We start from the raw sequence: 14,333 nt of genomic DNA, 5'->3' as shown, positions 1-14,333 counted from the left end.
TCTGTCATTAGCACCCAAGTTGGTTCAACCATAGTTCTAGAGCAGCTCTGGAGCCAAGCCTTGTTGTGCAAAAAATCAAGTCTGATCTCTGTCTGCAAGATCTGGAGAAGATCCATCTCCTTTGGGGCAGAAATCTCTGGCGTTTGGAAGAAGCTGAGCGTCCCCTATGCAGGCGCTGAAGAGAAATGGGTAGCCGCTGGGGCCAATTCGCCTTCAAATTACTAGCCTCCTGGCTGTCTACAGGGGAGGAGTGGGCAAAGACCCCTTATTTGTTCCCCAAATTCTGCTGATTTTCCCAACAGCAGAGTTTTTCAGCCAAAGCCAGTTTTGCAGCCAGATCGTTAATTTCTCATTGATTTGCGATTTAGATGTTGCTGGACTGAAGTCTAGAGCAGTGTTTCTCAACCTTGGCAACTTTAACACATGTGGACTTCAATTCCTAGAATTCCCCAGCATGCTGGCTGGGGAATTCTGGGAGTTAAAGTCCACCTACCTTAGAGTTGCCACAGTTGAGAAACTCTAGTCTAAAGAATAGTTCAAAGCAGACTTTGCAGGGAAAATAATATCCCCACCCCATACTTCCTTTAACGGGAAAAAAATGCTGAAACCTTAAGCTTTTCCCTCCTTGGAGGCAATTCATTTTCCAATGGTGGAGAAAGCCCCAAATCCCTACATTCTTTCCTGGAGAGTACCATAATTTATACCTAAGGCCTTATTTGTTGTTCAAAAGAAAAACAAATAGCTGGCTCCTTCTTCTTTTTTAAAATGTACATAAAGGCCTAAGAGTCAGGTGGTTATATTGCCCAAGTTACTAGTTAGGGAATGCAGAGAGATCCCACCACTATTACAAAACCTTGCCTTAGCAGCAGCTTCCTCCAACTCACCTTCATGGGGTTTTCATCGTACGTTGGTGTCCCAAGATCCATTTCAGCCTCGTGCTCAAGACTGGCATCATCTTCGGGGCTGTCCCAGTTGGGGGGGTCCCACTGGGTTTGCCTGCAAAAAGGTGAGCGTCAGTCCTGGCCCAACAGAGACCCCGAAGCCCACGCCGCTGCTGCGGTGCTGGGTATTCAGGAACAGGACCTGCCAGGATGTTGAAGAAGGCCAATGGCCATCAAGGTCCCAAGTCCTCTCCCTCTTGCCTCTGCCCCGCCGGCCAGACGCCTCCGTTACCTGGTGACAACGTGGTAGTAGTAGATCTTCCCCTCAGGATCGCGGGCTGTCTTCCAATTGGGGGGGAGGACAATTGTTTTGGGCTTGGGGGGAGATGGGGGAGGCAGGTCCAAGAGGTTGTTGGCCACCACCAGATCTGGCTGGAAGGGTTAAGAAAAAAAAAGGAAGCTGGCGGTCAACAGATTAACCCGCAAAGCAAACGTCTTCAAAAACCTAAACGTTTCTAGACTGCTTTTATACTTAAAGAGGACGTGAGACAGGATAAACTGGGTTAAATCTTCTCAGGAATATTTCTACTGCTAGGAAGTGTAAACTGAGCATGAAGCACCTTTCCAGGCTGAACACCTCAAATGCATACTAAGGCAGTGTTTTTCAAACTGGGCAGCTTTAAGATGGGCAGACTTGAACTCCCAGAATTCCCCAGCCAGCATGGGTGGCTGGGAAATTCTGGGAGTTGAAGTCCACCCATCTTAAAGCCACCCAGTTTGAAAAACACTGTATTAAGTATCCCTTTCTTAAATACAAGCAAAGAAAGTTGTTGAATCACATTCTAGAAACCAAGTCCAGAGGTCTATTTTCTCTGCCCTACTTGGACACCACAAACTATCTTCCCATGATACTCAGACATGAATGGCACAGACAATTTTGCACCATGTGGCACTGAACAAGTGGTACTTATGACCAGACCTTGTACTTATGGCTGTTGCAGTGTCCCCATGGCCACGATTTGTGACCTTCCCTGCCAGCTCCCGACAAGCAAAGTCAATGGGGAAGCCAGCAGGAAGTCTGAACTTACGGTCACATGAAGTTCTTGCTTAATGACCTGTGTGGTCATTGCTCAACAATGGCAACTGGGACTGCCAAAACTGTTGTGGCTAAGTGGCACAGTCATGGGGTTTTTCAACTTACAACTGTGTCACTTAATGATGGAATTTCCAGTCCCAATTAGCATAATTAAACAAGGATTACCTGTATTAAAAGTATTTTTATTTAGATGGGCTCCAGTAACATAATCTTCCAAGTCTGATTGTGCTGCCCCTCCTCCCTCTTTGATATTCATGTGAATTGGGGTGAGGGGTGTCTGCCTGAGACATTTTAGTAATCCTCCCCCATTGCTGGGACTTCATGTTTCTCTTTCTGCTGCTTTGGTGACCGATATTCCCTCTCTCTGTCAAGGTCATCCTTTTTACTCTCTACAGCAATCGATTTCCAAAGATTCTTCCCACCTGCTAAAATCTGGGCACCACCACATGAAATGGAAAAGCGTCCTCCCGCCTCCTACCTGCTGGATCGGTGGGGGCTGTCCCGTTGTCACAATGGTGGCCACTGCTGTTGTGGGCTGCACCACCACACTCGGAGGATGGGCAGTATAAATCTGTTGCCCTTGGATGTACTGAAGACTTGGCTGTGCGTAGCTCTACAAGAGATGGCAGACCCATTGGCAAGAATCAGTTTGCATACTTAAAAGTGTGAGAACGAGGATGAGTGACAGGGAGGTGAAGCCCACTCCCCACAAAAAGATTCCTATAAAAGACGAGGGCGAGGTGACAAAGGGGCCTATCCTCTCTAACTTCATATTCTTCCCAGAAGGTGGAGAACATCTAAGGGCAAGGAGCATCTTGAATCTACCCTCAGTGATAAGAAAAGGCTCCTACTTCATCTTGATGTCTTTATGGGCACGTCCACTCCTGGCAACAGCGTGGACGTGGTTTGCCACTACAGAAGTCTTCCAGGTTTTTTTTTTTTTAAATTTCCTAGTCTACCTTACAGCCTGGGACTTCCTGGTGATCTCCCAGCTTTCAAGGCAAGATTGGCCAGATGCTTCCACCTGCCAAGATGCCCAGCAGAAGAGCCTCTGCGACCATCTCCAGAGCAGGGGGCACCAAGTACAAGCTTTGCCCAGAGGAGAACTCGGGTTCAGTTCCTGCCTTCTCCACCCGCTTCGATGGGCCGGCGACAGGGCACTTGCCTGGAGCTATGGAGAGTTGGGACCTGGTCCTAAGAGGCAGCATCGGACAAGACGGGCCCGTGCTCCATGCTCAGGAAGTCAGCTTCCTACACTGAGATCCCACTGGGGAAGGCAAGGCAAGGTATGCCCTTGTTTGGAGAGGAAACAAAGCAGAAAAGCAAAGCTCAAACCAAGTCTCACCACTAAATGATAAAGTTATATACCTTCCACCGACCCAAGCGTGAAAGAAGCCTAGCACTCCTGCTTTCTTTCCAAGCGTGCTCTAATGGGCAGGCTCACTGAAATGCTGGTCACATCACATACCCCTCCTTGCTCCACCCCCTCTGGGACAATTGTCTCAGCCTCCGCAGGGCACGATGGAGCCACCCCAGGCACCGGATCGGCAGCCGCTGATGCTCGAGGCAACTTCCCCTGATGGAAGATTTCATTTCACCCCTTGCATCTCCCTCTCCTGATCTGCCAGCAGAAATAACTTTTTTAGAAGCTAGGCAGGCGGATGGCACATACAGAGGATCAGGCAGGGCCCCGGACCCAGGGGCTGCCTCGGGCAACTGAACTGGGCATTGCAGAAGTCCATGACCCTGTTTGTTACTTTTGTGGAATTTTTATTGAATTCCTGCCTCAAATGCCCCAATAGCTTGACCAGCCCACTTCCCCTGCTCTATCCATTGCTCCTCCTCCAGCAAAAGAAGCTCCATTCAAATATCTCTTCTCAAGACAACTGTCTCTTCTCTCTGATGCATGGAGAACATCCAAGGAGGCGAGTGACTGGGAGGGTTAGATCTTATTTTATGGAGGACAAGAAGCTACCGAACCCCTTGGAAGAGGAGAATCTGCTACATGCTGCTTGGGGAAAAAAGATGGAGGCCATTTCAAGTCTTGCTCAGTGCCCACAAATGGCTCCAAGCAGGTGAGGACTCGGATCTGGCTAGAAAACTGTCGGGAAGGCTCTACAGAAGACCTCCAGAACCCACTACAGTCTCCCATGGGGCATTCCCAAGTTTGAACTTTCCCCAGAGAGAAAAGTAAGAGTCCCTATAGTGTTAAAGACTAGCCAGAACAAGACAGACCTCATGGGGCTTCTTGTAGAAGGCCCCCATGGGAAAAAAGGTGACAAAAAGGAGGAGCCTGCCTGAAACAGAACCTGCTTTCTGGAATGAGGCAAGACTGGAACTGAAAGATGCTTTTCTCCTGAAGGAACTGGAGTTTCCCCACTCGCTGGACTCCCAAGGCCTGTGGCTGATGGGAACTATAGTTCCCACTTATCTGGCCAGCAGGTTAGAGAGGGCAATATTAGCCACTGTTTGGAACTACTCAAGATAAGATTTTTCTATGGTGCTGCTGCAAATGTTTCCTAACAATAAGACCAATTTGAAAGTGGAACCAGGTGCCCAGAGAGGTGGTGGGGTCTCCTTTACTGGAAGACTTCAAGGGGAGGCTGGACAGCCACCTGTCTGGGATGTTGTAAGCTGGGTCCCTGCACTGAGGGTTGAGCAGATGATCTCAGCGATCCCTCCCACCTCTGAGAATTGCTGATTCTAGGAGCAGTTTGACAGTGGAACAGGGACCCAGAGAGGTGACGGACCCTCTGTCGCTGGATGTTGCCAAGCACAGAACAGCAGCCATCTGCCTGGGATCCTTTAATCAGGATTCCCGTACTGAGCTGGGGTTGGAACAGATGGCCTTGGGCGTACCCTTCCAACTCTACCAGCTTGGTGTGTCCCTGCTTGGAGTGCACCGAGGCCTTTCTCCACGAATGACCCAGGTGGAACCCACTGCAAATTTTGCACTGCCTTCTCCCAAGCAATATTACCTGCACGATCGGCGGCGTGGTCTGGGAATAGGGCGAGGTCACTCCGTACACCGTCTGGCAAGCCTGCCCTTGATAATAGATGGTGGGCTGTGACTGAGCGGGGGAATAGGGGGGCTGCACCGCTACAGTCTGCTGGCTGGAGTCCCACACGCCGTAGCTCTGCCCCTGCACGGGGCCGGGGGCTGGCACTGGCAGGACAGCAACGCTGGGTTCCTGGTGGACCATCGGGTCACTGGGGGCCACGTACTGCGGGGCTGACACCTCCAGGGGGGCTGCTACATGCTGGACGACAGGCACAGGCTGCGAGGCCGTCAGGGCGGGCTCCATCGCGTGGCCCACCAAAGTCTGGGAGTGCTCGTAGGAGGCTGGCGAGCACATGGGCTCCATGCTCGGCGTGGGAAGTAGCACCTTCCCAGCATTGGGGTTGCTGGGGTCCACGTAGGCCTGCATGGGGTAGCCGGGGGGGTAGCCCATAAACGTGTGGTGGGAGGCGCTGTAGCCCATCGAGTCGAAAGGGAGGGGAGAAGCCATCCCGAGGTTCTGCAACTGCTGCTGCTGCTTCTGAGCCTCGCGCTGGGCCACCTCCTGCTCAAAGAGCTTCCGGCGCTCCTCCGTGGACAGCTTGTTGCGGTCCTTGAGCCGAACTTTCTTCTTCGAGGTCGTGGCTGGCGTGTCGTAGCTGAGGAAAGAGAGAACGGGGTTGCCCTTCCCGGCGCAAGCTGGGTTCGTACAACAAATCAGACCAAGCGGAAATGGCTTGGGGTTTAGGCGGCTATGGGAACCCCAGCCCCAGATTTTGCAGGAGAGGATCACACGAAGCTGTCCCAAGCATCGGTGTCCTGCAAAGCAGTGTTTCTTAACTTCAGCAACAACTCCCAGAATTCCCCGGCCAGCATGCTGGTTGGGGAATTCTGGGAGTTGAAGGCTACACATCTTAAAAGTTGCTGAGGTTGAGAAACGTTGCTCTGCTGAATGGAGGTCACTGAGAGCAGATAAAATGAATCTAACATGTACTGATTTGCTAAATTTGGACACTATGAGCAGGCAATTTAACACAGCGTCAAACTAGCCGCAGGTACTTGTTACGTCAGAGGTACTACATCTGTGCTGAAAAACGTGAGGAGGACACATGTGGGTCTCCCAGTGAGATCCTGGGCAACCCCAGGGGTAAAACGCTTAACTAGACGGGCCTATTGACCTGATCCAGTGTCCTTGAAGTCCTAAAGAATTGTGAGTCGGGGAGTTTTTAATGAATTTCAGTCCCTTTGGATTTCACTGAGGACGTCACTGAACTGAACTCGAAGAAACTTTGGAGTTGCCTGTCAGGTAAGTCTCCAGCTTGGAAAGGAGTAGATACTCTGTGGATGGCATCCGAACAGTTGTGAAAAGGTTTAAGGAGCTTTGCCTCCGAAGGGTTTAATACTTTATATGTCTTGGCGAAGTCCCTTTCCGAAATGAGGCCATCCCCCATGCCCTGAAACCCCTTTCCAGGCCAGGTCCAGCGGGGCTGTCATTAATGTCTTAAAGATGCTCAGCAAAACCCATGGTGTCTTGCAAGCAGGGAATAGTGTTTAGGTACTTTTAAGTTTTGATTCCGCCCAGGGCTAGTAGCGATTCCTCTTGGGTGCTAGCAATTGTATTCCTGTTTTTATCTGTTGTTTTTATCTGTTGTTTAAAAAAAACAACAACACTTCATAAAGATTATTTTATATTTTCTTGTGATGACTGTCTTGTAACATGGACAGTACAAAATAAAAATAAACGAATAAATTAAAAAACACCCTCTCTCTCCCCCTTGCTTTCAGTCTTTGCTATACGCAGCAGTAAACATTAGGGAAAAAGGGGGGTTCAACAAATGCCAACTTGCCGGTCATCTGGTCGCTTGGTGCCTCGCTCGTAGGCCGACGGGGGTGACAAGGAGTCCCGGCGTTTTTTCTTCTCCTTGCTCTGACTTTGCCGTTCGGGGTCCCGTTCTCTGCTCTGGTTTTTGGGGGTGGCAGGTGTGTCTCGGCCCACTGCCTCTCTCCCATGATCTGCTAACAAAATGGGCAAAGGCGTTAGAAGGGACATTTCATTCACAGGCCCAGCTCTTACCAGACTTTGGATGCATGGTGGAAAAACAAGGGAAGAACAAGCAAAACAACCAACCTTCATAAACAACATTTTTGCTTTTCCAGGCAGCTGAGTAGACAAATAAATACAAGGCTAAGAAAACAGATGCTGAGGAACATTCTTTGAAAAATATTAGTACCTGTTTGGCAAAAATGTCTTTGCATGGCCTGGTGAATTTTGACTGCTCTTAAACAGAGTCATTTAAAACAGTCAGCTTCAAGCCATTTATTATAGCTAATAAATACTTAATATTGTGTCTGATCTCAAGTTTCCTTCCAACGTGCCTGTCTCCATTTATGTTATAAAACCTCAATATCTGACAGAAGCAGAAGCAATCATGGTTTCCATTGCACTAGGCTGCAAGAAATACAAATTTTGGGTTGTCCAATTTTGGGCAAATTACAGAACACGTAGCAGTCACTCCAATAACCTAAAATAACAACTCTTTAAAAATTCTATCTCCACAGAGCAGAATTTCATTGGAACGCCTGTTAGTTTTCAGGGTCTTAATAATTCTGTGCTTGAAAGCAGGTTATATTCACTGTGGAAAGCAGAGAATGGGGAATACTTCTACGCATGCCTCAGAAATGATCCCCAGAACATTTAGAAGGAAATGGGCAATAAATTCAACACAAGAGCATTACCATTTCACTGCCTGTCGGCCTGTGGAGCTGTTTGGCACCTGCATCTTGGAGAACAGGCTATATGTAAGAACCGCGGTCCTCAGTTCCCAAGGAAAGCAACTCTCAGTGAAACCAAGGCAGGTTCAAAGGAAAGTTCATTTACTGGAAAGTAGCAACAGCTCTAAAGCCATAGCTGGACCTGAGTCCTGCGCGCACCAAAACTTAGTTCTACCTCACTCCCATTTCACCCCCCCTTCAGTCTTGGAATCTCTCTTGCGCATGCCGAAGATGTCCTCAGGTTCCCACGTTGGTACGGCCTTGGGCGTTCCTGAGAGCCAGGTAACGGTCCATCTGCGCCTAGCGGTTCCCCTCCCAACCTTCCCTCCCTCCCTCCCTCCCTCCCTCTCTCTGTAATGGCAGAAACGAAGCACGAGGACTAGCAGGGCAAGCGACTGACTGCGAGGATTTTGACACTCTATGACAGATATGCCCAGCCATCTTTGACAATGGTTCAAGGGTGTTCAAGTGAAGCAATTGAGAGAGAGAACTACGGACAACGTGGGGCTAAAGGAAGAGCTCTGCTGTGAAATAAGCCTTATTTGAGCTTTAGAGAAGAGGGGCCTTTCTTTAGCGTCGGTTTTCCGAAGCAGGAAAGCTAAAGAGCAAGGGTAAAGGCTGCATCTAGTCTCAATTGCATCTGATCCGAAAGAGGTTTTAAAAGAAAGAAACTGAAAGAAAGGCCTGAAGCCCCTTTCCTGGAGCTGCTGTCCACGCTGGCTGGGAATGATGGGGATTGTAATCCTGTAGGTCTGGAGGGCAGTGCCAGAATTTGGGACAGCTGGGCCAGAGAGTCTTCTAGCAAGCCTCCTTCTTGAGGCCAAATTCAGCTTTGTCATCCTTCTCACAGACCTCACTGTGGCGCTTCATTGGCCCCACTGAAGTAAGAGGGAAATGGAGCACGACAAGGGAGGCCCCAGGGCAAGACGAGCACAGAGCCCTTGGAGGGAAGCCCTGTTTCAATGCCCTTCAGCATCCTTTCCCAGTCTGGAACCCTCCAAAGGCACCAGAACTGCAATTCCCAGAATTCCCGAGGGCCACTTTGTCTGGAGATTCTGGGACGGGTACCCCTGGTCCACTGAACGGTTGGCCAGGCTGGGGGATACAGCCAGGGGTCATGCTGCTGTGGAGGATGGCAATTCTCTTCCATTACATCTGGAGGGCTTCAGGTAGAGGAGGGCTTTCAGTCAATGCTAGGGAAGATGCTGGCGGTCCATCCTTGGACTTGTTCTCCAGCCAGCTGCCCACAGAAAGAAGAGGGATCTTTGCATACATACCACTGGCCTCCTTTTCAACTTGACTCTTCTTCGGGATCCGGTACACCTCCTACAATGAAAGACCAAAAAAGCTAAGTAAAGATCCGCTGTCCATTCAAGCAATCTAATTTATATACTAAGAGACACATCAAAAGAGCAGATGATTATTTAAAATCACAGGGAATAACAGATTCCTTCTACTAGCAAACCTTACCAGGGTCAAAACTTCTAAGCATGTTTCCGCCCCCCCCCCAACAAATTCAAATGACCCAGTCATCTTTCTCCAGGCCTTTTCCTTATTCTTTACAGTTCATCCTTCCTCAACCTGGTGCCCACCAGAGTGGATGCAGCACACCTGCCATCATCCACAGCAAATATGCCATACTGGTTGAAGATCATGGGAGCTCTACGACAATATATGTGCAAGCGCCAGGTTAGGAAAAGCTGCCACAGTTTATGAGCTAGGATGGGTAAGAAAACCATAATTTTAACTAAACCAGGAAGTCATGAATTAACCCCATGGGTGAGAGGAGGAACATCAAAATGCTACTTGTTCATATTCTAGGGCAGTGTTTTTCAAACCTGGCAACTTTAAGATGTGTGGACTTCAACTCCTAGAATTCCCCAGCCAGTCGACACACCTTAAAGTTGCCAAGTTTGAAAAACACTGTTCTAGGGGATCGACTTTGTCTTCTAAGGGAATTTAGCCAATACAAATGATGGGGGCAGTGGTTAGATCCAACTCGTCCTTTCTGTAGATGGAGGCATAAGATGTGTCATCTTAGGCCAACATTTGGAATTGACTGTCTTCCCAGAATCTTGAGCACCTGACCAAGAGCATTAAAAAACACTGTCTTTCTGTGACCTGCAGAAATAGGTAGGGAGCAGGTCAGGGGGTAGAAAGGAGGTTTAACTTTAGATAGCCCTGAACTTACACGGGATACTCCTATGTTTTCTGAGGGGGTGGGGAGAGAAGAAAGAACTGCCATTCTCTCTACTGGTTATAACTCTCCGGTTCTTTCTGTCCGTCCTACATGCTCCCACAGGGCGCTCCAGGTCCCCTCCATGAAGTAGAGTCATCTGAAGAAGCCCAGGAAGTATGTTTTTCTACTGCAGGGCCTGCCCTTCGGGGAACAACTTCCACTTCCTCAAGGTCCAGATGCCCCTGGCCCTGCTGTCCTTCAGGACAGCTCTAGAAACTTGGCTTTTCCTGTGAGTTGGGTCAGGATGATAGAGGAACCTGTCTTCTGGGAGACAGAATGCATGGCTGCTAAGCTCTAGTTGATGTTGTTTCATGTGCTGGTTTATGGATTTCACTTTTTGTTGCATGTTGCATAGTTTTTATTGCCATGAGGTGGTGGCTGTCTTTATTTGAGGTACGCTGCTCGGAGTTGCGATTACACAAGCTGGGCTGCTATAACATTTTTCTCAATAAACAAATAAAAATACTGAATTTCAGGGACAAAGAGCAGAAGAGAATCTTTACAAATGATGGGCTCAATAGTGTGAACAAAGGTTGAAACTGAAGAGAGTATCTGTAGCTCAGGGTTGAACTGTGGGGTCCTTGGTGCTCTCTGAGCTTGGTGGTTGGCTTGAGACGTTTCATGACTCAGCTAGGGAACATCCACACCACTGATGATGTTCCCTAGTTGGGTAATGAAATGTCTGCAAGCCAACCACCAAGCTCAGAGAGCACCAAGAAGTCCACAAAAAGTTGAAAGCCAATAATGGTAAAACTAAAGAAGGGGGTGGGGGGGAGACAAGCTCAACATCATGGAAAGAAAAAGAAGAAAGGACACTAACAGGATGGAGAGAAGCAACTGTTTTTGAACTGACTGGCTACTCAACATTATCAATGTGTGTAGTAATAATGGACTTCCAGGGAAGAAATGGCAGGCTGAAGATGGCTCCGCAAAAAGTGGAGCCAACAACTGTGGTGGAATGAAGAGCCGGCAAATAGACCGGCTCTTCGATAATTCCTCTCCGGACAAGGAGAGGACTTGAGATTGCCCACAAGTGCTCCAGACAGTTGCTCCTTATGAGGAGGTCACAAGATAGCTGTCTCCAGCAGGTTTAGAGCTCTGTGAGAGAGGGAATAACCATCTTGCTCAAATCATGGTCAGCAGCTTTGAAAGGACACTAAGTTCGCATACTTCCTTTTCTAATCACTTTTGGAAATTGCTTGTTAACTGCTTTTCAGCTTTTAGGAACCTTTGGATCGACAAGTTTTATAGCACCAGGCGAGTTTCCTTCCATCCTTAGAGAAAAAAGTGTTAACTACAAGTTTAAGAACTTAATTTTTTTTCTTTTGGAATAAACAGCAAAAGGGTGATTAAAACTTTAATTTTAGAAAGTTACAAATGGACTAAGGGCCCAGATAAATTTGAAATAAGATTTTGGAATTAATTATAAAGAATCCTTCCCGTGGGAAAATGCTTTTGTTTTGAAATATAGTATGATAAGATTTTAAAAACTGGACACTAGAGGGAACTAAAGATTACAATTAGAGGAAAAGAACACTTAAACTCGATTTATAATTACAAAATAAACGAAATATTTTAACACTGGACACATTGAAGGATATTTTTGAACAATGGACCCAGAAGTTAATTTTAAAAGTGTCTTGACTCTATGAAGAGACTGTGTCTAAAAGATGTTATGGAAGAGAAGCAAGTTCTACCTGACAACAGCGAGACTGAGTTGAAAGTGGATTTCTACAAGAATGACATTTACTTTTTTCTCCTTTTAGCTTTCTCTTTGATTTCTTTTTCTTTTCTCCATGTTTTAGTTTGTGTTAGTTTTTATCTTCCTTTTTAAAAACTTTTATACAGAAAAAGATGTACATGCAAATGAGACCAGATGATATCTTAATAATTAAAAGGGATATACAAATAACAAACCAAGCGAGTGACCTGGATAATTTTCCTATACTGGATTTACAGAAGAGGCTTGTTAAAGTTTTGAAGACTTTTGTGAGAAGGGACAAAGAACAAATGAAAAGAAATCAAGTTCTACAACATTATTTGAAGGGACTAAAGATTAAGATTGTTAGAAGTAAAAGGAAGGAATATAAAGTTGGTTTACTTGATCAAGGTTAAAATAGATATGTTATAATCTCTGGTAACCCTTAATAGATATTTGCTGACACCAGGACTGAAATGACAACCCTTTATGGATTTGTTTATAGATAAGAGATGGGATATGGAAAGAAGAGATCATTGGTTGTAAATTAAGAGGTGAAAAGTCACTAAAATTGTTAATACTTGTTTTGATGAAGGTGAGAAGTCACATCTTTATATATCTCTTTTCTTTTTCTTTATTATATTCTTATTTTTTCTTACTTTTCTATTTCACTTTTTATTTTCTCCTTTTTTCCTTTTCTGCATCTTCTACTTTCTTTTTATTCTTCTATTTTTTCAGTTTGTATTCGTTTTTACTGCTGTAATTGTAATCTTTAATAAAATTACTATAAAAATGTGTGTGTAGTAATAATAAAGGCTAAGGGAAAAGAATGTCATATTATTTTGCCTTGCTTTGATTTTCGAAAAATATTACAACGGCCTGGGAAAAGGCAGCCAGACAGTAAATCAACCGCGTGGCTTTTCAAGTCTACATTTGGTGGCCCTGGGATTTGATAGGGCAAAAGCAGAAATGAAACAGCAAGTGTCTGATATGGGCTAACAAAAAGACTCAGGCCTAACCCTTAGATCAGTGTTTCTCAACCGTGGCAACTTGAAGCTGTGTGGACTTCAACTCCCAGAATTCCCAGAATGCTGGCTGGGGAATTTTGGGAGTTGAAGTCCACATAACTTCAAGTGGCCAAGGTTGAGAAACACTGATCTAGATCCTGGGTGTTCAGGACCAATGCAAAGCTTTCTTCCCCCACCCATTTCAGTAGCTCAACCTCAGCACTTTCAGGAGGGAGACGATGATGACACACCTATCCATGCTGAAGGAACTAAGATGTTTTTATTGTTGCCTTGCTCTTTTTTATTTCAGCTTGTGCACAGACCTCCCTCTGCTAACGAGATCTTCTGGATCCCCTTTCTGTTCTAGAGCTCTAAGATTTCCAAGAAGGTTGCAAGATTCTTGTTGATCGCCACCATGAGACCTTGCAGGTTACTGGAAGTGCCTGAGGTTGAGCAACAGAAAAAAATGTGGTTCTGGATACTGTTATGCCCAGATTGCATTTCCTGATGTTTTGGGATGGTTTTTAAAAGTTTCAAAGCAATTACAAGCTCTCTCTCTTCTGGAATTCTGATCACTGATCAAAATGAAGCATGACTGATTGAGATTCTTCAATCTGGGCAGGGACGCTTCTGATGCTGGAGCCACCCAGTCCACAAGCTGGATCCAAACCCTTCCTTAGTTGCTAATCTCCTCTCCCAACATGAAGAATTACTAACAGCTCTAACTGGCATCCAAAGAGAGGGAAGCCACAGAGAAAGAACGTAAACTAGGACAACCTTTGGTGGCAAAGCATCACGTTCACATCTGGAAGACAACAAACAGGTGCGGGAAGCAAGCACAATGGTTTGGGAGTTTTAAAAAGTCTGATTTGCCTACTGCAGAGTTCACAATACAATTTTCAGCTGTTGCCCACCTCAATTTGGCAGGATTTTAGTTTTCCATCACAGAGAGATGGCTGCAAAAAAGGGCTTTTGCAGCCCTGAGGCTGCAGGTTGCCCACCCCTGCTCTCCACTACCTTCGATTTTCTCTCTGAGGGCAAGGACTGGGCTCCAAAGTGGTGCTTCTCATGCTGTAGTTGGGTTGGGCCACAGTAAGAGCTGTTGTTGCTGCTGCAAATCACCCACTCAGCTGGCCCTTGGCAACAAATGGGGGAACAGCTGTGGGGACTTACTCAGCCAGTGGTCTACCATTCAGCCACCTACCCCAGGAGAAGCTACTATGATCTCCATAGCACCATGGAGGATCCTGGCTGCAGTGCAGACCAAATGTGTGTTGTGTTGTTGAACAAAATCACTATTGCTTCCATTACAACTCTAACATCCTTAACTGCAATGCTGGTTTCAAATATCCATTTTTCAATTTTATCTAGATAGAGCAATAGTCTTAGGACTGTTGTTATATTGTATTTTTAATTTTTATCTTTTCTGTAAACCGCCCAGAGTCGCTTTTTAACAAGATGGGCGGTGACAAATTTGACTGATAAATAAATAAAAATAAAACACTACACTGTTGCCATTTAGAATCTTCAAGAGTTATTTATTTGTGTATCATCCTCTGTACAATTACACTACAGGATGGATATTCCTTACAGTCTCTCCTGCCTTCCTTATTATAGCTTCATGTATAGCTTTCTGGTCTA

The 14,333-nt window shown here is 46.4% G+C and overlaps 1 protein-coding gene across 6 annotated transcripts in view; it reads right to left on the bottom strand.

Moving 5' to 3' along the window:
• SETD2 (SET domain containing 2, histone lysine methyltransferase) overlaps positions 1 to 14,333 on the bottom strand; it is a 67,662-nt gene that overhangs the window by 3,811 nt on the left and 49,518 nt on the right. For 2 of the 6 annotated variants that reach the window (XM_088150616.1, XM_088150618.1), the window contains 6 exons: positions 9,025 to 9,073; positions 6,823 to 6,991; positions 4,956 to 5,634; positions 2,456 to 2,590; positions 1,174 to 1,313; positions 885 to 996 (listed from right to left, as the gene is read on the bottom strand). In XM_088150616.1, coding sequence (XP_088006742.1) covers positions 885 to 996; positions 1,174 to 1,313; positions 2,456 to 2,590; positions 4,956 to 5,634; positions 6,823 to 6,991; positions 9,025 to 9,073 — 1,284 coding nt within the window. Of the gene's footprint in view, positions 1 to 884; positions 997 to 1,173; positions 1,314 to 2,455; positions 2,591 to 3,142; positions 3,271 to 4,955; positions 5,635 to 6,822; positions 6,992 to 9,024; positions 9,074 to 14,333 lie in introns of those variants that run through there. The other 4 variants (XM_088150617.1, XR_015797829.1, XR_456348.3 and 1 more) reach the window with 4 other exon arrangements.

This window comes from Python bivittatus, unplaced genomic scaffold (genome assembly GCF_059951505.1).
Source record: "Python bivittatus isolate LINGU-HERP-01145 unplaced genomic scaffold, Pbiv_v1 ctg000610_np1212, whole genome shotgun sequence".
Taxonomy (NCBI): Eukaryota; Metazoa; Chordata; class Lepidosauria; order Squamata; family Pythonidae; genus Python; species Python bivittatus.
This window is presented reverse-complemented; position numbering and strand designations above follow the sequence as displayed.